The sequence below is a fragment of the Molossus molossus genome, unplaced genomic scaffold (assembly GCF_014108415.1).
Source record: "Molossus molossus isolate mMolMol1 unplaced genomic scaffold, mMolMol1.p scaffold_m16_p_6, whole genome shotgun sequence".
Lineage (NCBI taxonomy): Eukaryota > Metazoa > Chordata > Mammalia > Chiroptera > Molossidae > Molossus > Molossus molossus.
The window spans coordinates 87,964,183-87,990,906 of record NW_023425399.1 but is presented as its reverse complement, the minus strand read 5'-3'; the positions used below and the strand labels follow the sequence as shown (position 1 = coordinate 87,990,906).

General features: G+C 45.6%; 1 protein-coding gene across 9 annotated transcripts in view; it reads right to left on the bottom strand.

The window, feature by feature from the left end:
* FHOD3 (formin homology 2 domain containing 3) overlaps positions 1-26,724 on the bottom strand; it is a 466,045-nt gene that overhangs the window by 255,838 nt on the left and 183,483 nt on the right. For all 9 annotated transcript variants that reach the window (XM_036245756.1, XM_036245757.1, XM_036245762.1 and 6 more), the window contains exons 4-5: positions 8,468-8,535; positions 1,129-1,234 (exon numbers count right to left, since the gene is read on the bottom strand). In XM_036245756.1, the coding sequence (XP_036101649.1) occupies positions 1,129-1,234; positions 8,468-8,535 (174 nt within the window). The remainder of the gene's footprint in view (positions 1-1,128; positions 1,235-8,467; positions 8,536-26,724) is intronic.

Sequence of the window (26,724 nt, the reverse complement as noted above, 5' to 3'; positions counted from 1 at the left end):
CACAGAACACGGGGTATGGGGCTGCAGGCACATGGGCAGAAGAAGAGGGGCTCAAACCTTCATCAGCCTCGATGGGCCCCGTGCCTGGGCATGGCCCCTGCATGACCACACACCAGAGTAACTGACTGCATTGGGCAAACATTCCGCCTCTTTGAGTCTCAAATGTTTCAGCTGCAAAATGGACATGATATTAAACTATATTAAATTTCTCCTTTTATAGGTCAAAACTGTTGATAGTAGTGCTTTCATATGGTCCTAGTAGTTCCTGCCCTGCTATTCACAGGTTTTCTCATAGAAAAACAAAAACCCTATAACCAGGAAAAGAGCATTAACTTTATGAACAGTGCTTCAGCCTCCACTGTGCATTGCTTTATAAAAATGAAATCATGGAGGTAGAGATCAGAATCATTCTTTATAATGCAAATTCCTGGGTGCACCCCAGACCCGCCGAGTCAGGAGCGGAAGGGCCTGTGCAATAAGAATGTGTGCACCTCTGACGCACATTCTCCGTGATAACTCACGTTGGAGAAAATATTTTCCCCAGGAAATAAATTGGCCTCTGGTTTGGGGTGGCTTTCTGCTGAAATGCAGACTTTGCCCAAGCCCACTTAGTATGTCCCCTTCCTCAGCAAATAAAACAGATTATATAGAACCTAGTTCAGCCCAGCCGGTGTGGCCCAGTGGTTGAGCGTCAACCCATGCACCAAGAGGTCGCCAGTTCGATTCTTGGTCAGGGCACATGCCCAGGTTGTGGGCCCAATCCCCAGTGGGGGGCATGCAGGAGGCGGCCAATCGATGTTCTTTCCCATTGATCTTCTATGTCTCTCTCCTTCTCCCTTCCTCTCTCTCTAAAATCAATAAAGAAAAAAAAAATGTTTTTATGAACCTAGTTTATAGGTTTTTTTTTTAATAACCTGAAGAGATTTCTTGTGCCAGTCAGTAAAATTAACTCCATCACTCGTTATTAAAAACTGATAAAACCTGATGAAGGTGTCATCTTTTACTACAGGGTGGTTTCATCACCTTACTTCTAACCCAAGTCTTTTTAAAGCTCTGAGTACTGAACTCCCTGGAGGGGCCTCCAGACCTCCCCTGCAGCAGGGGCTGCCGCGTGGCATTGTAACTTACCCCTCAGGATGTAGTTCTGATAGTTCTGGTCTGCCTCAGCTCCCACCTTGATCAAACAGGTCAGACCTTCAGCCACCACAAATTCATGCACCAAATCCTTGTCATCCTGGCAGGAGAGGGGAAAAAAAAAGACTTCAAATACTGTCCCGGTCTATCCTCCATCCAGACTGTGCTGTTCAAACTATGCACAAGCCTTTGAAGCCAGCCGACCCCAAAAGATTGTTCTGCTCTATTCAAATGAAGCATCTCAACTGCTGCCAGAGGAATTTTACAACCAGTCTCCACGTTGCTGTTTGCCAAGGACCAATGACTGCCTTCTGGGCCATCTAATAAAGGCAAAGCCAGCGAATCCCCTCACTGTCAGGAATATTTATAGTGTTCTGTTTCTCATTCTTCAGACATCGCCAGGCTCCACTTCCCCACAGGTCCCTAGGGACGGGCCACATGAAGCTCACTAGGTTTTAACAACAGGAAACATTTGATAGCAGCACAGACCGTGGAGTGAAGGACGCAAAGCCCCTCGTGGGTTCCAAAAGACGATCCTTCAGGACGGTGGTTCCCAAGATCTTGTAGATGGTACCAGAACATAAGAAAGCAGTCCCTCCACCTCCTGAGCTGTGCTCTTGCCGGACCAGCAGGAGGTAAAGCACAGATCCCTGGGTGAACCTAGAGGGGCACACCACCCCTCGAAAAAGCCACTTTGGTGGACCTGCAGACCTGATTACAGAAGGCAGGACATGGAAGGAACCTCAGGGGTCATCTACTCCGTGGTTCACAAAGAGGTGTCTCCAGACCCATGGGCAGCAAGAATGTCACCTGGGAACTTGTTAGAAATGGTAATACCTTGCCCTGGCCCATGTTGCTTAGTTGGTTGGGCATTGTCCCATGCACCGAAGGGTTGCCAGTTCAATTACTGGTCAGGCACATGGCCAGGTTTCTGGTCCAATCCCTGGTAGGGTGCGTGTAGGAGGCAGCCGATCGATGTTCCGCTCTCACATCCATGTTTCTCTCTCTCTCTCTCTCCCCCGCCTTCCTCTCTCTAAAATCAATAAAAACTTTTTTTTTAAATGCAAACATCTGACCCCACCCCTGATTTACTAGACAGAAAAGCTCTCCAGGGAATCCAGAGGTGTTCAGATGGACCTCAGCCATCCACACGATTTGGAGGTGTTCAGATGGGCTTCCGCCCGTCTCCACCTTAGGATCATCCGGGAGCTTTAAAAGGGAATAGAAAGCAGGACCCTTCCAGATGGGCTTAACCAGAATTTCTGAAGACCCAGCCTTTGCTATTCAATCCCCAGGAAATCCTAAAGGCCAGCTAGTTCAAGAACCACTGCTCTAATGCTACCTTCTCTTTATAGACCAAGACTCAAGAGGGACACACTTTGGCCAAGATCGCCTATGTCCACCAGGCCCCAAGAGCAGTCTTTCCTATAGTAGCCACTTCTACAGAAATATAGGAGAGGGGTTTTTCTATTACTGCTTCGGGAGATTTCCTCAGTTGGACAGTGCTTTGTCTCAAATGCTACCAGGAGAAGGCTGGAACATTCATCTTTAATTATAACAACAGAGCAAAAATAAAAAAACCTCAGTGATGTAAATAGTAGAAAGCTTAATGGAATAATGAAAGGTTATTCTTATAGGAATGGTCAGCAACCATGGTTTATCTCCAAAAAAGAAAAAAATAATTTAGACGAACTGGCATAATTCTCCAGTCTCTATGTTAAATCAGCCCCTCGTTTTGATTTTATGGCATTTTCCAATTATATGGATGGAGGACTTGAGCTAAATGTGGGCAGGCCAGGCAAAGGCTCTCTTTGAACCGAGAAAGTACTCTCACTGCTCAGAGGGTACCCGGGGGAGGGGGAGCAATGCTTGTACCCCGAAGGTAATGAGAGACAGCTGTGTTAACTCAGACTTTAAGATAATCATGGCTTTGGAAAGCAAGAGAAAATGGGACAATATCATGAGTTTTTGGAAAATTACTTTACACTCATATGTATAAAGGAAATAAAAAATAATTCTCTCTCCATCCTTATCCTTTTCCACCAGCATATGTGAAAAGTGAACATTTAGATGAGCTCATGTCTAGTCAGAAAGTTTTTCCAAGCATGTAACAAATGTTTATTACTTTAACTAAAACTAGATTCACACATGACTTCATGGTGAAAAAGTGAGAACAAGCTTTCAAGAAACCACTCAAGCTAATCACTAATATTAATATAGCATAGGGTTGACTGTCTGGCAAAGGTACTTAGAAAAAACACAGGACAGAGGAAACAGTGTTTCTAAAAATAAGTCAGAACCCTAACTGAAATGTATGCTCATATGCTGATAAGGCACTTAGGAAATAGAAATGAATGGGTAATAAATGTGGAGAATATCTTCCAAATTGGCAAGATACTAGATTTTAAACATATCTTTAAATATATAGGCACTAATAAGTGGTGCTTGAAACATTGGTTTCTGACTAGAATGAAACCAAAATGCTAACACTAACTGGTAAGTGATTATCACTGCATTTCAGAATTTTCAGCCATGCATTTACCTGTAATCATTTTTTTTTTAATGACTATTAGTCCAGGAATATTCAACTCAATCCAAATGACCAATGGCCTAGTTTGCTGTTGCTATTGTTGTTTACCTCGTTATAAGTCTAGTTTCAAAAAAACTATTCACTTCTAGAAAATACAAGAGATGAAGGAGAGGCAGGCACCCGGGTGTGAGAAATGACCTCGGTCCCAGACAGTTTACAGCCTGCGGAATCCATTCAATCCCCATGCATCTTGCTCTGTGGTTTACAGCTATTTAGTACGTACATGGTGGTCTTCCAGACAGGTTATAAACTTCTGATAGCAAGCACCTTCTTCCTTGCCTAGAGACTGTGGACAAAGGCTGCTCAAAAATATTTGTTTGATGACTAAATCATAGAAATATCATCCCTGAGAGTTCAGAGAGTCAACACTACAGAACAGGTTTGGTGAGGGGATGTACAACAAGACCCTAAACATGTTCATTTTATTTTTTTAACTTTTTCGCATGGAAAACTTTAAACGTATACAAATGACAGAATAATTTAGTGAACCCGTGGTGCCAATCAACTCATACCAATCCTGTTTCATCTGTCATCCCCCGTTCCCCACCCCCCGTCTGCTGTCATATTAATTTGAAGCAAATCCCAGACATCACATCATTTAATCCATAAGTATTCCAATATGTATCTCCAAAATAGGAACTCTTTTTAAAATTATGTACTTATAATAAAAAAATGAATACTTTCTTGTGTTATCAAATGTCCAGTCAGTGACCAAATTTCTGTCTCATAAATACTGTTTTCTTACAATTTGCATTAGGGTCCAAATAAGATCCACATGTAGCAATTAGTTGATATAACTTTTAAATGTCTTTTAATTCATCTCTCTCTTTTTTTTTTTCCTTGAAATGTATGCATTGAAGAAAGTAGGTCATTTGCCCACAGTGTGGGTTTTGCTGATTACATGTCTGTGGTGTAGGTTAACATGCACCTCAGCCCTAGATCACTTATAAATTGGTTATTGCATACAGAGGCATGATCAGGTCCAGGGCTGACGTTGTTGACTTCACCACACCATCGATGGTCCTGTGTGTTTCCATGAGGATGCACATAATATCTGGTTGCATCTCATTTCTGTCATACCAGCACCTCTTGATACTCAAGATCTATATATCCACTAATTCATTGGAGTTATAAAATCACAATGTTCAGATTCTATTACTCCTTCTTCCTTCTTAGCTCGAATATTTTTATAAATGAAACTTCACTTCAACTATTATTTGATTATCCTAAAATTCACATAGGAAGAGGCAAGGTAAATATGAGATTCTAAAACTTTACCCATTTTCAAAATAATAAGCTGGATGCTAGCATTTTCCAATGGTGAGTAATCCATTGGGTTTATTTTTTCTAGTATCACTGTGAACTCATCCATGCAAATACTGATGTGTTTCAATTCATTGTAATTATCATCCTTATTGATTCTATATTGTCCCATCTTTGGCCAGCCAGTGGGAGACTCTTCAACATGTTTCTGAGTTCTTTGGGCAATAATCCTAGTAGCATTTGATGGCTTCCTTGCTATCTATATGAGGTTCCAAGTTTGTTTTACCCATTTCCTACTCCAGATTTAGAATCAGCTATTTCTCCAAAGAGCTCTGGTTCCTTTCAATATATTAAGACCACTGTCCTTCTGTCTTTGGTGCTTTCTGCTGATGGGTTGATCATCGCTCCCAGTCCTTTTCCATAAACAGAGCTAGAAATATGCTTATTTGGCCCAGCTAGTATGGCTCAGTGGATTGAGCATTGTCCCATGGACTGAGAGGTCCCTGTTTGATTCGCGGTCAGGGCACATGCCCAGGTTGCAGGCTCTATCCCCAGTGTGGGGCGTGTAGGAGGCAACCAACCGATGTATCTCTCACATCAATGTTTCTATCTCTCTCTCCCCCTTCCCCTTTCTCAAAAACAAACAAACAAACAAAAAACACAATAAAAACATAAAAAGTTTTTAAAGAAACATGTTTGTTTGTTGAAATAATATACAACATGGGTTCAGTCTGATTCTTACAATTCAGAAATAGAGAACTTTTAGGGGGTGGGGGTTGATACTCACCCAAGGATATTTATTCCATTGGTTTTTAGAGTGGAAGGGAGCATCTAGGGGGATAGGAGGAGAAAGAGGGAGACAGAGAGATAACAGAGAGACAGAGACATTGACGTGTGAGAGACACATCAATTGGTTGCCTCCTACACATGCCCTGACCTGGGCCAGGGCTGGAACCTGCAACCCAGGTGTGTGCCCTTGACTGGAAATCAAACCCACAACCCTTTGGTGTGTGGGCCAATGCTCTAACCACTGTGCAACAGTGGCCAGGGCAGGAATACAAAACTTTTAACCTAACTTCTTTTACCTTTCTGTCTTCTTTTTCCCACACACCAAGAATCCTAATCCCTAAGAACTCTAAGAATGACAAAATTAGAATCACACACACACACACACACACTCAGACAGTCTCAGAATAGCAATACCAACACTATCACCACCAACATGATTATTGAAAACATGAAAACAGTTCATTTTTGTATGTGTGGTTCAAAACGCACAAATTACAGTATTTTAAAGGCACTTAGAATAGCTCTTTTCTGCATGGTTCTGCCACCAACTGGACACTCAACAAGGTGAACACAGGTTTTGAAAGAAGTCAAAGCTGAACACCGGAAACAGCAGGCAGCCAGAGTGACCACATGAGTGAGGCTGAGGAGGGCACGGGCGTGGCCCTCTGCTGGCACAGAAATAGCCCAACCCTCCTGCAGTCAGGGATCTGAGTTTGAGGGGAAGATGCAATGGTGGGTGATGACGTTTTGCTTGTTCATCTAAGGAAAGGGATACACAGATAGAGACGTGGGAAGTGGAACTTTGGGACAGTCAGTTGGTGGAGCACTGACTAAATTAGAGACGGGGAGGACTGAAGACAGACATCCAGTAGACTATCCAGTTTGCCCAGTCTATTCATCTACTGCTTAAGGGGCACCAGACACTGTGCGAGGCCCCAAATGCCCAGCGATAGGACCCAGGGAGCATCCAGATGTCTGTTTTCAGACAAGTGCCTGGAAGTACCTCAAGTTCTATACTTGATGTAAACACAGAGGACATCAGAAGTATTCAGAGGGACCATGACTGCAGTGAGGGTTCATTAGCTTGAGAGAGAGGCTCTCTGACAGGAGATACTAAGGGAAACGGAGAGACATGGAGCATGTGGGGTGGCAATGTGTTCTGGGATAAGAGCTGTAGGTTCAGGGGCAAAGGAGCAGAAGAGAGAAGGCACAGCTTGCTCCCAGAACGCAGTCACAGGTGGAACTTAGAGTGCAGCCAAGGACAGCGTGGTGTGCACAGAAGACAGGTCCAGAAGGGCCTTGATGTTTACTGAGAAATCCAGAAGTAATCCAGAAGGCTACAGGAACCAGCAAGAGCATGACATCCTCGAAGCCTCTGGTAGGGAGCGGAAGGGAGTGAGCTGGGAGGACCAAAAGCAAGCAATGCCCATGGACAGCTGTTTTAATTTCTCCAGAAGACACAGCCTGAACCAAGCACACCCCAAACCCCACGGCAGTTTTCTGAGAGATGCAATGACATGAAAGCAATGACATGACAGCTTCACACCGAGACAGATGACACTGAAAAGGGACTCTGCTCTGCGAAAACAGGAGGGCGTGGTTGAACAAGTTTAAGGAGGAACAGGAGGAGAAAGTGCAGATGACGGACTGTTCACCTGCCTTTCTGCCTGGTCCCTCTCGGACAAGAAGACACCCATGAAGGAGACTGCCACTCTCGCTAAAATGACCACTGACAAAGGATAGTTTTTAAACACGTGGAGAAGACAGGAACTGAAAAGAAGTGGAATACACCCTGAAGTCCAAAATCATAACAGAAAGAATGATAAACCCACACAGACATAGGCACAATACAAATGCCTTCTCCATGAAGCCATCTCCTGATCCCGCCCGGACACAGCGGTCTCCTCCCCCACCGGCTTTGTTTCTCTCCTCTGCCATGTCACACAGGTGACAACCTTGGAGCACATCAGTACACCTATCTCAACCCTCTTCACTAAGCTTCTGACTTTGTCAGGCAGGGATCTAGGGAAGCTCAGGAGAGAGGGGCGAGGGCCCCGAGAGAGACACTGGCACATGTGCACAGGGCCATGCCACACAGCTTGGCGTGTAACAGCAAGACACGAAATAAGCCAAACTGTCTGCCAACAGAAGAACAAAGCAACGTGCGCTTCATTCATACAGTGGAATATTCACTCGGGGCTACGCCCGTCATACCTGCATCTATCCTGCTCCCCATAGGTAAAATGAAGCATGATACGTGCAGCCCGAGAACATACATATAAAGTTAATGCAAAAGAATGCAACATTGCTGGTGAATAGTCATCATTAGTAAGGAAACACATGTGCATGGTCAACACCAAATTTAACAATCAGTAGAGAGGGACCTGGGGGCGGGGTGGGAAGAAGATGGTTGGTACTGGGGAGCAGAACACAAGACTGCGATTCATCTGTAGTAGGTTTTTCCTTTTAAAAATCTGAAGCAAGTATGGGAAAATATTATGGTTTAATAAAATTGTCTGTACTTACTATGTTTTAAATATTTGATATGGTGAACATGCTCTCGGCTGGTATTTTGACCTAATTTGCATCGTAATCTAGAGAGGCCTTTCTGTGATGAGGAAGAGGCCTACCCTTGTCTGTGCCGCATTCCACGGCGATGCCAAACAGCCGAGCGACGCTTTCTCCTCTTACCTGGAAGATCTGCTTCAGGGAGAAAAGGGCCCTTCTTAAGTCTCGTCCACTGGAGTTGTACAGTTTTTCTGAAAAAAAGAAACAACATATAAAATTAATTGACTGCACAGATGGTAAAAACACAGAAGGGATATGAACAATTACAGAATTTCCACTGGAAAGGTAAGCAAACCCAATCCATTTCATTTAGGATACAGACCTCACTCCAAGAAAGCAAAACACAGTCTGGGCTGTTGTAGGGGCAGGAAGTATGGGGGGGGGGGGTGAGTTATAGAGAATGATGCCCAGATGTGCACCCTCAGCCACCACCCTCCCTCTCTCCAGATCTCTATTCCCACCTATTTATAGAGCATTACACTCAATGGAGAACTATACCCAAAAAAATGAACACAGCTAAAACACAATTCACCCTTCCACCACCCTCCTGCCTTGGCTCATAGCCCTTGTACCACCATGCTTTCTGCAGCTGGGCTGAGAAAGCTGGTGATGCCCCCTTTTCCCTAGGGTCTGATGGTCACCGCGAGAGACCCAAGGGAAGCACAGTGGCTCTAAGGATCGGCTGGCCCCTTTGATACAGGAACCCAGCCTCAGCTCTGCCTATACCTGAGCTCTCACTCATGTTCAAGAGTGGGCCCTGGCTTTGAGCCAGGCAGGTGGAGGAGCCCTGGCTCAATATTCTCTAGCTCAAGACTCCTGCCAACTTCTAAAACCCTGCTACTCAGTCACTCTTAACATTCACTGGTTAGGCCAGGCCTTGTGACTAAGGAGCTAAACTTGACCCAGAACTCATCCTCCAGAGATCACAGTGCAGCAGGATAAACAGGCGAGTAATCCACAATTACTAGGTGGCCAGTGGGCTAGCTCTACCAAGTGCTGCCGGCACGCAGGAGGGAGAGTCCAGTTCTTCTGGTATATGCGGCTGCATGAGAGCGTGGACTCTGCTCAGCTTCCCAGAACCCAAGCGTGGCCCTGGCTCAGGTGGCTCAGGTGCCCAGGGTTGGGTTCCTAACACTGGATGTTAGAACGCCTCATTATAAATCATTCAACACATATTTCCTGAGCAATTGCCAGGCACTGGGGTAGAGCAATGAAGAGTAGACTTAATAAGAGCAAAGGCCAGGCAATCAGATGGCCTGCATTTCAGAGCCAGTGTCACCACCTACTAGCTGGGTGGCCTCGGGCAAATACTTCACCTCTCCAAGCCTTGGATTATCCATCTGTAAAACTGAATAGATAACAATAGATTTAGAGGAAAATGGCTGTTTTGTTTTTAATCCTCACCCGAGGACATTTTTCCATTTTTTGTTCAGATAGAGTAGGAGGGAGGGAGAGAGAGAGAAACTTCGACATGAAAGAGACACATCGAGTGGTTGCCACTCGCACGACCCAACCAGGGCCGGGGATGAACTGCAACCGAGGTACATGCCCTTAGGGGGAACCGAACCCGGGTTTCTCTGGACCACAGGCCGATGCTCTAACCGCTGAGCCAAACCGGCCAGGATGAAAATGGCTTTTGTATTATATCAAACACTAATATGATGGAGTGGAATGCAAAATTATTTAAAATATTTTGATAGAATAAAAGAGCTCAAAGCAACGTCACGCTGGTGGCCAGCCATCCTAAGTGGGGTAATGGGCAAAGCCATGTGGAGCAGAAGGGTGTTGAACACACAGACCTAAAAGAGTTGGCAGAGTCTGGCTATGAGAAGGATACGCCCACTTTGCACAGTGGCTCTGGAAGTAAACAAACTCCCATCTGAGAGATTCAAAGTCACATAGAGTAGGTGGTGCTCAGCACTTGCATGGTGGTAGCTTCCTCAAAGGCCTCCCTCTAGACATCTTTCCTTCTTCCCATCCACTCTCCAGATCAAGGCTAGAAGGAGTGGATGAAAACGACCACCTGATCAACATCACTGGTCCCATTTAAACCCTTCAGTGGCTGCTGACTGCACAGAGAAATCCGAAGTCTTTTTCATGGCTCACCAAGCCCCTGGCCATGCAGCCATGGCCCCCGCCCTCGCTGTGCTGCAGACACTCTGGTGTTGCCTCAGCTCCTCGGGCAGGCCACCACGGAATCCAGCACCTCTAAGTACAACATGCAGCCCACAGTCCCTTGTTAGTTATGAAGAGTTTCAATTAGGAGGATGCATTGCCTTCCTGGAAACAAGCTGAGAAAACGCAACCATTCCCAAACTGAGCATCTCATTCCTCGGCGACCCTAAGAAAGGAGGCCTGAGTGACTCTGAAGCTGACTTCGCAATTGTGTGCACGGCCTTGGAAGACATGAGTAGTAAATAAATAGAGTGAACTGTGGCACCCCTGTTGGAACTCAGGTTCCCGGGGAGTATCACTTCTAGAGTCCATGGCTAACAGCTCAGAATTCTCAAGCCCCAGAGAAAAAGACTTTGTTTTTGGCAGTACCACCACTAAGAAATGGGATTAAAGCTATCAGGAACAAGCATGGAGCTACATAGACCCTGAAGAGAGGCAGATTTCTCTTATCCAGAAAGACCATTATCAGGAGAGAGAGTACCTCTTCATAGGACAATAAAGCTTGCATTAGGCTTTCCTACTGTGCACCAGACAACAAGCAGAACTCTGTCTTAGATGGATTCACAAGGTCACAGTCTCCTTTAGTTACTAGCAAATCTGTCGTGGCTTCTGATTCTTGGAAATGGGAACGACGGTTAGCTGTGTTCTGATTTAACAGGTTTTAGTACTTTGTGCCATAGTCGAAACAATCAGTTTTTAAAAAAATAGGAATTAAGTGTGATTAGAAAAGAACTAGCTGAGGATGACTTAATTTTGTTGAGGATTTTGGGGTCTATATTTCCGAGGAATATTGATTTGTAGTTTTCTTGTAATGAGGTTGACATGGAGGCTGACCTTGTCGGCGAAGTGTTCCCTCCTTTTCTACCTTCAGAATGAGTTTGCATAGCCTTGGTATTATTTCTTCCTTAAATGTTTGGCAGAACTCTCCAGTGAAGCCACCTGGGCCTGGACATTTCTTTGTTGTCGGAAGGTTTTCAACTATAAAGTCAATTTCTTTCGTTAAGATAGGGCTATTCTGATTACCTATTTCTTCTTGAATAAGCTTTGGTAATTTGTCTTTCAAGGAAATTCTCTATTTGACCTAAGTTATTAAATGTATAGGCATAAAGTTGTTCATAATATTCCCTATCATTTTCTTTTTTCTTTTTATAGAGTGAGAGTGGAAGGAGGGGGAGGGAGAGGGAGAGATCAATGTAAGAGAGACACCTCAATTGGTTGCTTTCTGCATGCACCCTGACCAGGACCAGGGATCAAACCTGCAACCCAGGTATGTGCCTTTGACTGGGAATTGAACCCGAGACCCTTTGGTGAGTGGACCAACACTCTAACGACTGAACCATACCAGCCAGGTCCCTCTCATCCTTTTATTGACCATAGTAATCTCCTCTTTTATCTCTGATATTGGTAATCTGTGTCTTCTCTAATCAATTTGGCTAAAGATATAACAATTTTATTGATCTTCACAAAGAATCAGCTTTTAAATTCATTGTTGTTTTTTCCATTGCTTTTCTGATTTCTATTTCACTCATCATTTTCTTCCTTCTTCTTGCTTTTGGTCTAATTTGCCCTTTATTTTCCAGTTTCCTAAGATGGAAACTTAAATAATTGATTTAGACCTTTCTTTTCTAATGTAAGTATATAATGCTATAAATGTCTAAGCACGACTTTAGCTACATTCCACAAATTTTGATATATTGTGTTTTCATTTTCATTCGATTCAAAATTAAATGAAGGTTGAATGTTTCATTTAATTCAAAAGGGAATAACTTAATCCTGTGATTTTTTTTTGAACTATGATTTATTTAGAAGTCCTATATTACTTAAATTCCAAATATTTGGGGATTTTCCAGATATATTTCTGTTACTGATTTTCCAGTTTAATTTCTCTATGTTGAGAACATATATTTTATATATCAATTATTTAAATTTATTAAGGTTGATTTTATGGCCCAGAATTTTTTTATCTTGGTGAATGCCTAATGCATGCATGAAAAAAAAAATGTGTATTCTGTTATTGGACTGTTCCATAAATACTCACTAGGTCAAGTTGAATGATAGTGTTGCTAAGGTCTTTTATTCTTACTGAATTTCTGTTTACCTGTTCTCTATTTTACTAGGAGAGGATTTGTCTATGTCTTCTTTTGAGCTCTGGTTTTGCGCTAGGTCCTTTGAAGTTCTGTTGTTAGGTGCACTCACAATTAAGGTTTCTATGGCTTTCAAGTGGATTGACTTTTATCATCATGTTTCTCTTCATCCCTGACAATATTCTGTGTTTTAAAACCTACTTTTCTAATATTTTCTAATGCTAATAAGGTCTGTTAGTATGTGGTTTGTGTTTTCAGGGTGCATCTTTTCCCATCCTTTTGTATGTAACCTATCTATGTAGAGTTTGCTGTCGATATGGCTGCAACTTGTTTTTATCAAATCTGACGATCTCTCTCTTTAACTTGTCTGCATTCACAGTGTTTCTAACCTCTGAGACATCACAGATTACTCCTCTGTGACACTGAACAGAGACCCGCAGGGAGACCTGATGGTGTCTCTTACCCTTTGATGAGAAACATCCTTGTACAAATGTCAATGACATCTTTGAGTGGTACCAAAAAACTCTCCCCTTCTTTTTTTGCTATGTATTCTCATTAAAACAAATCAAAATTTCTACTCAAGGAATACCACTTTGCATTCCAATTGCCTTTAATTTTTTAAAAAATACCTATTATTCATTTTACCTAAGTAATTGTTTATTCTAAATAGTGCTGAATAATAACATACTATGGTTCCCAAATAATAATTATTTCTTTATGTGAGAAAATTATCACTACAGACTTCAGAGAGAGATTCATATATTTTAATACAGTTTTGGTTTTTAATATCAAAGCTCAAAAGATCAGCCAACCTATATAAGAATATTATGTATTTCTGCTGAAATGACCTTTAAAACACTTTGTTTTTTGTTGTTGTTTTTTTTTAATTCCATAAGCTAGAAAGCACTAGGTGAGGTCTAGATCTGAAATCCTTCCATCTGGCATTCAAGTTGTAGCTTAATTTTTTTTTATTTTTTATTTTTTTACCTTTCATAAAAGTGATGGACAGTGAAGTTTCATTTTTATGGACAAAGATACCCTTCCTCAAAGGACTACAGGACTTTCCTTTCCCATGCAATCAGCACTTTAACAAATGCCCTGAGTGGGGCCCCAAGTCATATGAGAACAATACTGGAGCCATCACCATTGTGGCCGAAATGTAAATGACCAAATACTCATTCAAAGAGATATTACTCTAGATCACTGATTTTTGGAAAAGATAATTGATATTATCTCTCCACAAAGAACCAATATCATGGTATAAAACAAAATCGCAGTGTTTAATTAAACCAAAATTTCCATCTATTTTAAAGATATAGTGGTACCAAAAAGCCTCTATACCCTACCTGGCTTGTTCTTTTCATTCTTATTTTTATTTATTTTTAAATTATAGTTGACATGAAATATTGTATTAGTTTCAGGTGTACAATGTAATGATCATTTATATACCTTAGAAAGTAATCACCATGCTGTCTAATAACCATCTGTCACTGCAGTTCTACAATATCATTGACTATATTCCCAATGCTGTACATTACATCCCTGTGACTAATTTTATAACAGACAATTCATACTTCTCAATCCTTCACTTTTTTTGTCCCTCCCCCCACCCTCTGCCACCTGACAACCATCAGTTTGTTCTCTGTATCTATGAGTTCTTTTCTGTTTTATTTTGTTTGTTTTAGTTTGTTTGTTTTATTAGATTCCCCATATAAGTGAAATTAGGGTATGTATCTTTCTCCGATTTATTTCACTTATCCATCTTATTATAAATGACAAGCTTTCCTTCTCGTTTATGGCTGAGTAATATTCCACATCTTCTTTATTCATTCATCTATCAACGAACAGCTAGGTTGCTCCCGTATCCTGGCTCTTGAAAATAATGCTTCAATGAACATAGGGGTGCATGTATCTCTTCAAATTAATGTTTTTGTTTTCTTCAGATAAATACCCAAAAGTGGGATTGCTGAGTCATACTGTAGTTCTCCTTTTAAATTTTAAGGAATCTCCATACTCATTTCCATAGTGGCTACAGCAGTTTGTAATCCTACCAACAGTGCATGAGGGTTCTCTTTTCTCCATATCCTCGCCAACACTTATTCTTTGTAGTCTTTTTGATAATAGACATTCTGGCACAATGAGATCTCTTTGTGGTTTTGACTTGCGTTTCCCTGATGATTAGTGATGTTGAGCATCTTTTCATGTGTCTATTGGCCATCTGTATGTCTTGTTCTGTTGGATTTAACATGCATTTTAGGACACACCACTGTTTACCAAGAGGTTAGGAAGGATTAGGGATGGAGGATGTTTGTAAATGACATACAACTTGTCATTTTTTGAGGGGCACGATTCTTGCTGGTAGAAAAGGAAGCAGCAGATGTTTCACCACGGCAGATATTACAGTCAAACGGAAGACTGCTGATATCCCTGTGACATGGCTCAAGAGCAGCCTGCATAGGCCAAAGGAGAAGCATTCCCTTTGCTTCGGGCTTCCTTGCTGCTGGGTTCTGTAGTCTGAAGCTTTCACTGCTGGGGGACACTCTGAGTTCAAGGAACTGAGTGCTCCATTTGTGCTGCATCCTGACTTACCATAGAGAGAGTCAGACTCACCATGGTTGTGTGGCCCCTCCCTTCAACTTAGACTAGAGTGTGAAGGACTCGCCTAGGAATAGATCATGGACTGCCGGCTTCTGAAGAATATGCTTGATATCACTTATGAATGTATTTTTTAATGAGCATCAATCACTTCTTCTTTAGAAGCGACCTGTCTATGCAGAATTCGGGTGTGATTCTCAGTGCTAGGTTATATGTGAATCCAAGGCTTCTTCAACGTAGGATGACTAACATTGGTGCTTCCTTGTTCTGCCATCAGTGTCTGCAGACTCTGCTCTCTCTCTGTGGGTCTTACACACGTGCATCTGTGGGCCTGTGTGTGCAAATGCGGGTGCACATTTGGCTGCAGCCTGTGGATGATAGTGCAGAGCTTGAAGGTCCTCTGTCCCTCTACCTATACTCGATACACCTCTAGACAGCGCTAATGGGTCCCACATGCCAAGAGAGGAAATTCCATGTAAGCACTGTCTGAAAACCAGGCAGTGCAAAAGAAAAAAGGCCCCTCACGCTGAGCAGGGAGGGGCTGGAGCCCACCCTAAGTCAGTAGGAGGGCAGCTCCAGAGATCTCACCTGCACATGAACTTCACACTTCTCCCAGGAGCTCACACGTTCTCCCTTCTTTTCTTTGTCCACCTCAGCTATGAACACATGCCAGTGAGGGTGCTCCAGCCCCTCCCAGGGGACAGTGCAGGGAGAAGACGGTTCCTGCCACCCGCGGCTCAGCTTGACAGCACTAAGTCAGAGCGTCAGGGGAAACAGCGCCTGAGTGAGATGTGGGTCCCTTCCTGGTGAATGTCAAAGAGGCACAACAGCAAACCCAAAGCTGAGTCCTTGTGTGTAAAATGGGTGGAAAAAGTGAAGGGATTGAGAAGTACAGACTAGTAGTTACACAAGAGTCACAGGATGTAAAGTACAGCACAGGGAATAAAGCCAGTAATATCGTAATAACTATGTACGGTGCCAGGTGGGTAATGTAAATATAGGAGAAGCATTTTGTAAAGTATATGATTGTAGGAGAAGCACTTTGTAAAGTATATGAGTGTCTAACAATTATGCTGTACACCCGAAACTAATACAATATAATACTGAATGCAAAAATACACAGAAAAAAATAGGGCTGGGCCCAACCAGTGTGGCTCGGTGGATTGAGCATTGTCCAATGGATTGAGAGTTCCTAGTTCAATTCCCGGTCAGGGCACATGTGTGGGTTGTGTACCCAATCTCCAGTAGGGGGCATGCAAGAGGCAGCCGATGGATGTTTCTCTCTCACATCGATGTTTCTCTCTCTCTAAAAAATCAATTAAAGAAAAGTAGGGCTGGGATCAGGTTGGCATCCCAAAGGTTTGTCATTCTCCTGAAGCTTTGAGACTGCCAGGTGGGAGGTGTGCAAAGAAGGCCCCTCTCCCACCAGCACAAACCTCGTGGGGTGGCCAGTGGCTCAGGCTGCGGAAGATCCAGGGAGGAGGCAGGGCCAGGGCCAGCAGCTGGGGAGAGGCTGGGGGTGGATTATATATTCAGCACAGCTCGTGCTTGGCAAATGAATGGTTGTGTGCGTTTCTTCTCCTACCCCTTTCCAAGTTGAATTTACCTGACGTACAGTCATTTGTGTGGCGTTAGGGCAATCAGGAACCTACATTTGGTGGGGAAAGGAGGTGTAATCACATCATTTGTTCACGTTCACAGCTGCCCTCCCATATTTTCTCTCCACAGCTCTTGCCTTTTCAAATGAAACATGTTCCTTTAAGAGATGCAATTAATGTGTTACACTCACAACTAGCTTAGAATCACATGGGGTAGAGGGCAAATTAGTTAAAGGCCACTGGGAATTATTCCCACATTGTCATTAAGAAGGAAACCTGCGTGGTCCACAAATATCGGCTCTGAAAAGCACAGCCAGAGAGGTCCCGTGCCTCCTACTCAGTCACGGGTGCGAAGAAGAAAGCCTCAGTGTGTGGGGAGAGAAAGTCCAGAACATTAGAAGGAACCAGTGAAAAAAAAATTAGAACACATTTACATCAGCAAAAGAATGTGGAGGGGAGAAACCAAAGGCATCTCTGAACGGATTGGAGAAGGGAACGGGAGAGTGAAAGATGCATCTAGAATAGCCTGCTTTTGGGCCGTTAGCAGCACTGGCTTTAAGACGAACCATTACAACACCCCCTTCCCTCACCAAGTGTCAGACACATTAACTAAGTGAAACTTGGACCAGGCGCCCCGAGGCCCTCCTCTGCACGGGGAGACAATAACTTTCCTTTACCCTCGGACTGCTACAAAAGACATCGCCTTGAGGAAGCAGATTTATTCCTGGGCAAAATGCCCATGCCTGTATCTAAATCTGTTTGCACCAGTGAGACAATATAACCATCAGGATTTTTCAGGTGCAGCCACGGGAGGTGGATTCCCCCTTTGCCAGGATGTAGCTGTGTGACATTTGCTTTCAGACGCAGCAGTGAGAGCGAGCTGGTGAAGAACAGTTCTGTGGAATGCGACCAGCCTGCGGAAAAGCAGTGGCCAAGCTTGGGCGATGCTCCTTCCCCCACCAGGAAGCTCGCAGTCCAGTTACTGTCCGCACTAAGTCAAAAGAATTCCACTCTGGAAATGCTTCCCATGAATCCAAATGTGCCGCATGCTGCACTGATGAGGGAGGGACCCATTGCAACCCGCAACTGTTGCTTCGATTTTACATATTGATACTTTAAAGGGGAGGAGGGAAAAAAAGTGGCACAGTAGAAATTTTCTTTTTCAGTGAAAACACTGCTTGAGCAGATTTTGGAAATCATCTTTCTCCGGTGGTTTTTAGGGTTTTGGAGTCACAGACTCATTTGAAAGTCATATACAAGCCATAAAATGATGTTGAGACACAAGATGTCGATGCTTCCTTTAGGCCTTCAGGAGACTTTAAGGATGTGAAGTAAGACTCTTTGATCTAACCCAGCATCTTCATTTCACAGGTGAAGAAACAAAGGCCAGAGAAGTGGCCTAGCTGCTGGCCCCAGCGCTGGGCTTAGAGGCTCTCAGAAGATGGGGAGAGGGAATGACAAAGGCCAGTAGAAATGGAATTGGCCACCTATTCTGTTTGTACAATAAAAATAAACACGGGGCCACCGAGACTCACTCACATCCTAACCATGACACTCATGTCACCATGTAAATGCAGAGAGAAAACACACACATAGCAGGGGCTTTGGCTCTGGAGGCCAGCTGTGAGAAGTGGGGTGATGGTGAGCAGGACTGGAAGGTGTCCCTGCTCCCCCAGTTAGCCAGGAGGCAGCCCATTCAGTCTGAGGGTGAAGAGGCTAAACATAAATGATGTCAAGGCTGTGAGACCGAATGCAACAAGCCTGCTTAGGAAGACCTTATTTGAACCCAAATTCTGTTGGAGTACCATCACACTATAAACATTTATTTGTAACATAATCCTTATAATATTCCTTTATTAATTACTCAGCAGGTATTAGGATCACAAGAATTATAAACACTAGGATTACAAGGACAAATGAATACAGTCTCAGACATCAAGAGTTGATGGTCATTCTGGCCAGTGTGGCTCAGTTTGTTGGGCATCAACCCAGGTACCAAAAGGTTGCCAGTTCGATTCCTGGTAAAGGGAACATGCCCAGGTTGTGGGCTCGATGCCCCTCCCCTGGGGGGGGGGGCAGGAGGCAGCCGATAGATGTTGTGCTCTCACATCAATGTTTCTCTGCCTCTCTCTCTCCCTTCCTCTCCCTCTAAAAGTAATCAATAAAAAAAGGGGTTGATGGTCTCATGTCCTCAAATAGTGCTAATGCCATGTGAGAAGGTAACACAACACCATGGGGCCACAGAGGGAGGAGCGGAGAAGCCTGTGAGCCTGGGCCGGAGAGTGGAGATTCAGACGAGGTGGCCTGAACAGCTTTCGCAGGCGGAGTGGGAATTCACCACACTGAGAAGTGCTGTGCAGAAGGGAAGCCGAGGAAGAGGAGAGAGGGAAATGGTGTGTCCAGAAGAGGACGGCCACTTCGGCATGGCCAGTGCGTCAGCAGCCTGAGGCAGTGACGGTGTCGGGCTGGGGACATGGGACGAGTCAGCACAGGGAGGGTCCATGCTGCCTGTCACTGAGTTCCCACTTTCTGTCTCACAGGCGGTGACAGGGGTTCTGAGGGATGTTACGCAGGGCAGAGATGTCACGAGAGGAGACGGGGCGTTATCAAGTTCCCTGCCGGCATAGCCAGCCAGGACAGGTGAATTGGAGGGGGTGGGGAGGGGCAGGAAATCAGTAGGCCACCTTCGGAGTCCTCTCAGCATGGGATGGTAGGTCCAGTGAGGATGGTGAGGAGGGGTGGATCTGATTTAGGAATCGAGCTGAATGTGGAACATGGGGAGTGACAGACGCCCAGAGTTCCAGCTTCACTGACGGGACTTGTGGGGAGGCTACACCCTGAGAGATGGGACACCGGGGAACATGGGCAATCTGTGCCCTGAAATGGACCCCCTAAGAGTATTCCCAGTTACTACATATGTATGAGAAAGGTGGACAGTGCCGAAGGCTGGTCGGGAAAACAATGGATTTATTTGAAACGCGATGTTGGATGAGGGCTCTGCAGACACTCTGAACCACCAGGAAGATGAACAAGGGGGCCTAGGGCAAACGAAGCCTGAAACATTGATGGGGACAAAGAGAGCAAAACTGAAGCTGTCCAGGATTGTGTGAAAGAGACGGGAATCCTGGGAAAAATACAAGACTGTGGGGGGAAAGGAATACCAAATACGAGATGGATGGACTCCACACAAGACGCCATAGGCATGATGAGTCCGCAGGAGCTGAGCCGGGCTGTTGAGGACAGGACATTACTCATTCACGGAGTCACCAGGAGTCAGAGCCAACTCAGTAACACGCAATACCCACAAAAGGGCTAAATGCCATCCTGAGTCTCTGGGGTCAAAAGAAACCTTATGCTCCAGCTTCATGCTCTGGCCTGGAACTGGGTTTCCCGCTCCTTCCACCACACCTCCGCCTGGGTGCCAGGCCAGCTCCTCCTGGGGAGACCCTTCGGCCTCTCAAGCCCCTCTCTGGGGAGTCCTACTACTCACCCATATTGGAATATTGTCACACAGGGCTGGAATGAGTTCTGATTGATAATGGTGTTGTCTAGTGTTTTAATTGTCTATTTTTTTACCCTTAAATCATACAATTATTATTAGTTTTTTTATACAGTGTTGCTCTAAATATTCCTAACATGTAATGATTGTTTTGCAGTTCCACCACCTCATTAAACTGTAAGCTCCTCATTGTCGGGACCTATGAATAACTTTCCTCTGTAACCCCAGTACTTAATATCTCAATAAATGATTAACTGACAACCAAGCTGACAAGAGACCTGGAAATAGAACCTAAAAGGATCACATATCTTCCAGATTCCTATAATGCATCCCCCCAGCATCTGTCCTGGTCACAACTTCACAGGTTAGCCAAACCTAAGAACATTCTAGAATCGTGCCTTCTGTGAATGGACCCAGCCCCCAAAGTCACAGCCCCACTCTGCCATGTCCTTTTGGCCAAAGAAGACATGAAAATCAGGGCCATACTCATAATTGTCAACACTTGGAAACCACCAAGATAGCCTTAAATCAGTGAATGGATAAACAAAATGTGGTACATCAGACAACCAAATACTATTGCGATAAAATGAGCTATCACGTCACAGAAAAATGTGGAGGAACCTTAAATGTTTATTATTAAGTGAAAGAAGTCAATCTGAAAAGGCTACATACTGTATAATTCCAACTATATGACATTTAGAAAAAGGTAAATCATGCAGACAGAAAAAGGATCGGTGGTTGCCAGGGGCTCCGAGGGAGAGGGAAGGATGAACAGGTGGGGGTCTGAGTGGGGCAGTGAAACTATTCTATGTGATACTATAATGGCAGACACATGTGATGATGTATTTGTCCAAACCCACAGAAAGCACAATACAAAAAAAACCCACCCTAATGTAAACTATGCACTTTAGTTAATAATAACGTATAAACAGTAGCTCATCAGTTGTAACCATGTGTCATGTTCATGCCAGATATTGATGGGGGTGGGGAGTTGGGGGAGGTTGAAGGGGCATAGAGGAACTCTCTGTACTTTTTGCTCATTTTTTTCTGTAAAACTAAAGCTGCCAACCCTTATAAAGTCTATTTTATAAACATCTCCAAAGGTGAGCCCACAGAAAGTGAGAGGCTGTGAGCTTGGAGATTATGAAGGACACTGCTCTCTTCCTAAGCCCTTCTGCACCTGCTCGGCCTCAGGCCTGGGGCTTTCCCTGTGCACCTGTGAGATGCCCGCAGCAGAGCGGAGCCAACTCTCATCCAGGCCGTTTCCCTCCAGCCCCTGGCAGCCTCTGCCACGGGGTCAGTGCTTGGTACATGGCTGATGGACATGTTCCACCGCCTGAGCCCAGGAATCCCCTGACCTGGGATCCATGGGTGGGTTTGGAATCCGCTGACCTGGGATCCATGGGTGGGTTTGGATATGTCTGTAGGTATGCTTACAGCCCAGGTCTGTAGCCTTCTCTGACTTCCTAAGGGCACAAAGAACTTTTAGGACTGCCCATTCAGTGTGGCTCAGTGGACTGAGAGGTCCTGGTTTGATTCCTGGTCAGGACACATGCCTGGGTTGCGGGGTAGATTTCCAGTAGGGGGCGTACAGGAGGCAGCCGATAGATGTCTCTCTCTCACTTTGATGTTTCTATTTCTCTCTCCCTTCCTCTCTGTCTCTAAAAAGCAATTAAAACATATTTAAGCCCTGGCCATTTTGGCTCAGCGGTTAGAGCATCAGTCTGCAGACCGAAGAGTCACGGGTTCAATTCCAGTCAAGGGTACATACCTCAGTTGTGGTCCGAGCCCTGGCCCTGGTCGGGGTCATGCGGGAGGCAACCAATTGATTTGTCTCTCTCACATCGATGTTTCTCTCTCTCTCCCACTCTATCTGAAGCTAAATATACTTGGGTGAGGATTTTTTTTTTTAAAAAAGAACTTTTAGGACCTAGACAATCCAGATGCTTCTTTGTAGCCCCAGCAGGCAATTCTGGTTCTCTCTTTCCTTCCTTCAGACAATCACTGGCCACTTGCTGGGTTCCAAAGGCCAGCTAGGCAGGGGAGTGAAAAAGACAAACAAGGCAAGGCTTGGCTTCATAAAGCTCAGAGCGGGTGGAGCAAACGACCTGTCAGCAGAGGACGGCGGGCGCTCCAGGCCTGTGAGAGAGGGGGGCCACCCCCCTAAAGTGGCAAACAGTCTCCACAGAGCTGTCGACCAAGAGGCTGCATCAGCCTTGATATCATATGATTTTGTGCGTGGTTGCTTCTCTGTCATCACCATCTTGCCGAGTCCCACCCAGCTTCCCACTGTGTCACCTTGGAAACCGCTCTGCCACCCTCCTCATCGTCACTGAGGACAGCAGCCCAGGCAGAGCCATGTACCTCTGGTCTGAATTCATTCTTAGGAACTTCCCCCCTGTTTGGGGGAGCTAGTTAGCATTGGGCCCCAGCAAGGGCACTTCTATCTGCTCCCATCTTTGCTTGAACAAAAGCATCCCTTCTCAGAGGCAAAAAGGCCGGGGTCAGCTAGTGCGAGCCACTTAATGAATTGAAATTCTGTTTAAAACACGCCTTCTTTCTTCCAGGGATCAAAGAATGGTGGAGAAGGGTCCTCAGAGACCATGCAGCCCGGCGGCTCCCTCTGCGGAAAAGCTAAGCGCACAGCAGCCCAGCGCATCGCCCAGTGGGCCAGCGAGACCCCCCCCCCCCCCAGGGGCTGCTTCCCCGAATCAGGCCATTAGCATCTGAGAGCAGCAAAAACACTCCGAGGCAACCGCGGTGCGACAAACAGGTGTGGGGACCTTTCCTTCCATGAACTGCTTCAGAGCTCTGCCTCTCAGCCTCTACCTACAGGAAGGCACCCCCGTCACATGCCTCGGCCACCTGCCCTCCTGCCTTCCCCCTCTCCTCTTTCTCCACTTTCTTCTTCCTCTGTTCTCTTCTCCCCCAGTGAGGAATCCGGAGAACCTCAAAATATTTACTTTATTTATGGGCTTTTTTCACTCCCTGTCTTTATTTTAGAATTGAGACATTTAAATGTATGCCTTTCCAACATTACATGTATTCCTCGTCCTCTCAACAACAAAGCCACCGCACTGCCGCGTGTGCCGAGCGCAGGGTGTTCCCCAGACCGGCTGCCACGCACGGCGACCACAGCCTGCAGCTCAGGCCTCCTGGCCCCTGCTGGCAGCGCTCAGAGGGAAGAGAGCTCTCCTGAGCAAACCGGCTCAGCCCTTCTGGCTCCATCCAAAGTCCCTGGCGGTGTCCACAGACCATCCCTCTCAATAAGGCCCCACTGCTTCACGCTCCAGGGAGCAAATTTGAGAAAAGAGAAGAACCATCCCAGCCAAGGGCACATACCCACCCCACCAGCCCCTGAGGACGCACATTAAAACTAAGCGACCCTCTTCTCCGGACACTGGTTATAGGCAGGACTGGCCTGGCCTCGCCTCAGCAAAGCACCCCCGTCTCCCCTGCCTCAGAGCTCACAGAAGCTGCCAGCCTGGGCCCCTGACCTCCTCTCCTGCCCTCCACTGGGGGCACTGTGTCCTCCTCACCTGCGGTGCCTGCACCCCCAGCTGGCAAGGACCCCTCCCTGCGTGTGCACGGCGCTGGTCTGCCCGCGGCCTGCTGCATCTCTCCCGTCGCCTTGGACAATGCCAGCATCGACACTCCTAAATGGTGTTTGTATTTCAGAAGAGATTCCTCTCTGTGCCTCGGTTTCCTCATCAGTAAAATGGAATTGAAAATGCACATTCCTCCCTGGCCTGTTTGGCTCAGCGATCGAAGCATCAGCCCATGGACCTAAGAGTCACAGGTTCCATTCTGGTCAAGGGCACGTACCTCGGTTTCGGTTCAATCCCTGGCCCTGGTTGGGGTTGTGCGGGAGGCAGCCACTCGATGTCTCTTACACTGATGTTTCTCTCTGTCTCTCTGTCTCTCTTACTCTCTCTCTCTTCCTCCCTCCCATTCTATCTGAAAATAAACGGAAAAATATCCTTGGGTGAGGATTTAAAAAAAGAAAAGAAAATGCATGTTCCAACATTCTGAAATGATATGATGATGGTAAAGCACCTGGCACATTTTGTGCTCAATAAAGAGTTTTCCCCTTCTCTCTCCAGCCCCAGAGGCTTCCACAATATTTCTAAAAAGTGGTCAAGATCCTTCATATAGTGACTAGTCAAGCCTTTCATGGGCACTGCACTCTGGGCTGGCAAGGCACCTCCTGTGATCTGTTGGGTCCTTACAACTGTGCTGAGAAGGTCACCTAAGCTCAGCAGCCCTGGCTGAGCTGGGCTGGGGGGGTGGGGGGGGGGGAGGCTTTCCAAGGCATGATCACTCCCTCAAAGAGATGGCCTCTTCCTGGGGTCAATGGCTCTTGACAGGGAAAATGTGCACCATCCCTGCCCTAAATACTTTGAGAAAAAAGAGTGACTGTCTAATCCCTGGAGAGAAGATAAGGATCATTAGCTGGGGTCAAAAGGGAACAATCTGGCATCAATCATGTCACTGAGCAGAGATGGCAAGACTCGGGGGTTCACCTGACCCACCCCATGGGGCCAGGCTCTTCCACTGAGTATTCTTCAAGATGGAAGCAGCCATTCACCTACGGCAAGTAGTCTATGATGCAAACACAACCGAACCAGAGAAAAGGATTTTTAAAACAACTCTTTTGATTAAGGTTTATTCACCAACCAAGGGGGAGGGTTACATCAGTAAAAGAATATAGTGTTGCATTTTTACAATTCAGTGCAGCAAACCTTAAATATTGGTTTTGTCTTATAACAAATTCGTATCTGAACGGAGGGTTTCTACACATCAAAAGGACAATGTGCATCCCAGTTCTCCCTGACCTCCGGACACTTCCTCTCTGGGTTTATTTCCAGGTGGTGCCAAGGTCCCGTGCCAAGGAGAGCAAAGCCCAGGGTGTCATGGAACTTCAGCAAGTCGTCACAGTGAAAACACAGGATGACCTGTAACCGCTCATCCCCTCTGTGCTAACAGCTAGATGAGCCCAACGTGTTGGAGAGAGTCATTAGGAAACACTGTGGATGGGGCTCGATGTCTGGCAGACTTCCATCACAGGGAAGAGGAGCAGCAAACCCAGGGTTAGAAGCCTCAGCGACACCAGTCAGTGGCCCCTCCTTTATCCCCAGAGGATAGCTTCCAAGATCTCCAGTGGATGCCCGAAACTGCAGATAGTACCAAACCCTACACATACACATCCTTTTGGCTTCTCTCTGACGTATCTGAATTGCCGGCATCTCTGCTTCTGCACTGCAGAGCCAATATTAAGTAAGATAGGGTTACTGGAACACAAACACTGCCATACCATGTCCAGCGGATCTGATAACCAAGACGGCTAAGTGACTAATGAAGGATAATGTATACAGTGTGGATACTCCGGACGAAGGGATGATTCAGGTCCCAGTCAGGACAGAGCTGGACAGTACAAGAGTTCATCACACGACTCAGAACAGTGTACTTCTGAACTATTTCTAAAATTTTCCATTCAATACTTTTGGACCATAACTGATCACAGGTAACTGAATCTGCAGAAAGCAAAATTGTGGATAAGTGGGGCACATTACTGTCTTCCTGAACATAATATTGTATCAGTATTTCCTAGTGAAATCAGCAATTTGCCTAGCTGTAACTTCTCCCACTGAATAACGGAGCTACGGACTAACAGTGTCTGGAGAAGGGGGCTGTGACTCAGTCTGAGACATGGGGGAACAAAACAGTGCCCCCCCCCCCGAGGAACTTCGAGTCCAATAGGAGAGACCCACCACCACATACACTGTATATGCAGGAAGTGATGCAACGGGGGAGGGCTGAAGAGGGGTTGCCCAGTCATCTTAGAAGTTTAGGGAGCCTTCCGGAAGCCCAGGATCCCCAGGCAGACCCTGGGAAGATGAGTCAGAGTTACTCAGATGAATGAATAAAGGCAGACATGGCTTTCCAGGCTGAGGGCACAGAGGCAGTAGACCCCACAAGATGGAGCGACTGATGTTGCCGGGAAACCTTGGTAGTCCGGCAGTACCAAGGAGAGGAGCCATGGATGGGCGGCAGCATTTTGTTTCTCTGGATCAGACCCACGCTGATTCCAAGAACAGGCATCCGTCATGCTTGTGGTAGGTTGACGGGGTGTCAGTTTTCTGATATTCACCCAACCAATACTCTGTCACCAGCTCTGTGCTGTTTCGGGTTCACTCAATGTGGATGATGTCTTGCGATGGTAGTGCCCTTTGTTGGCAAATGAAAGCACTCCAGTGGTGCTCCCTGCCGCCACCACCACCACCTGCTCCAAGGCCACTTCTCAGGTGTGGCTGACTCTGCCTTCCTGTCTGCGCCAGGGTCTCTGCCTCAGGAGGAGAGCTCCACACTGAAGTCCACCTGCTTCGCCCGAGTCAGTTCCAAGGAGAGGCACTGGGGCAGCCCTGGATT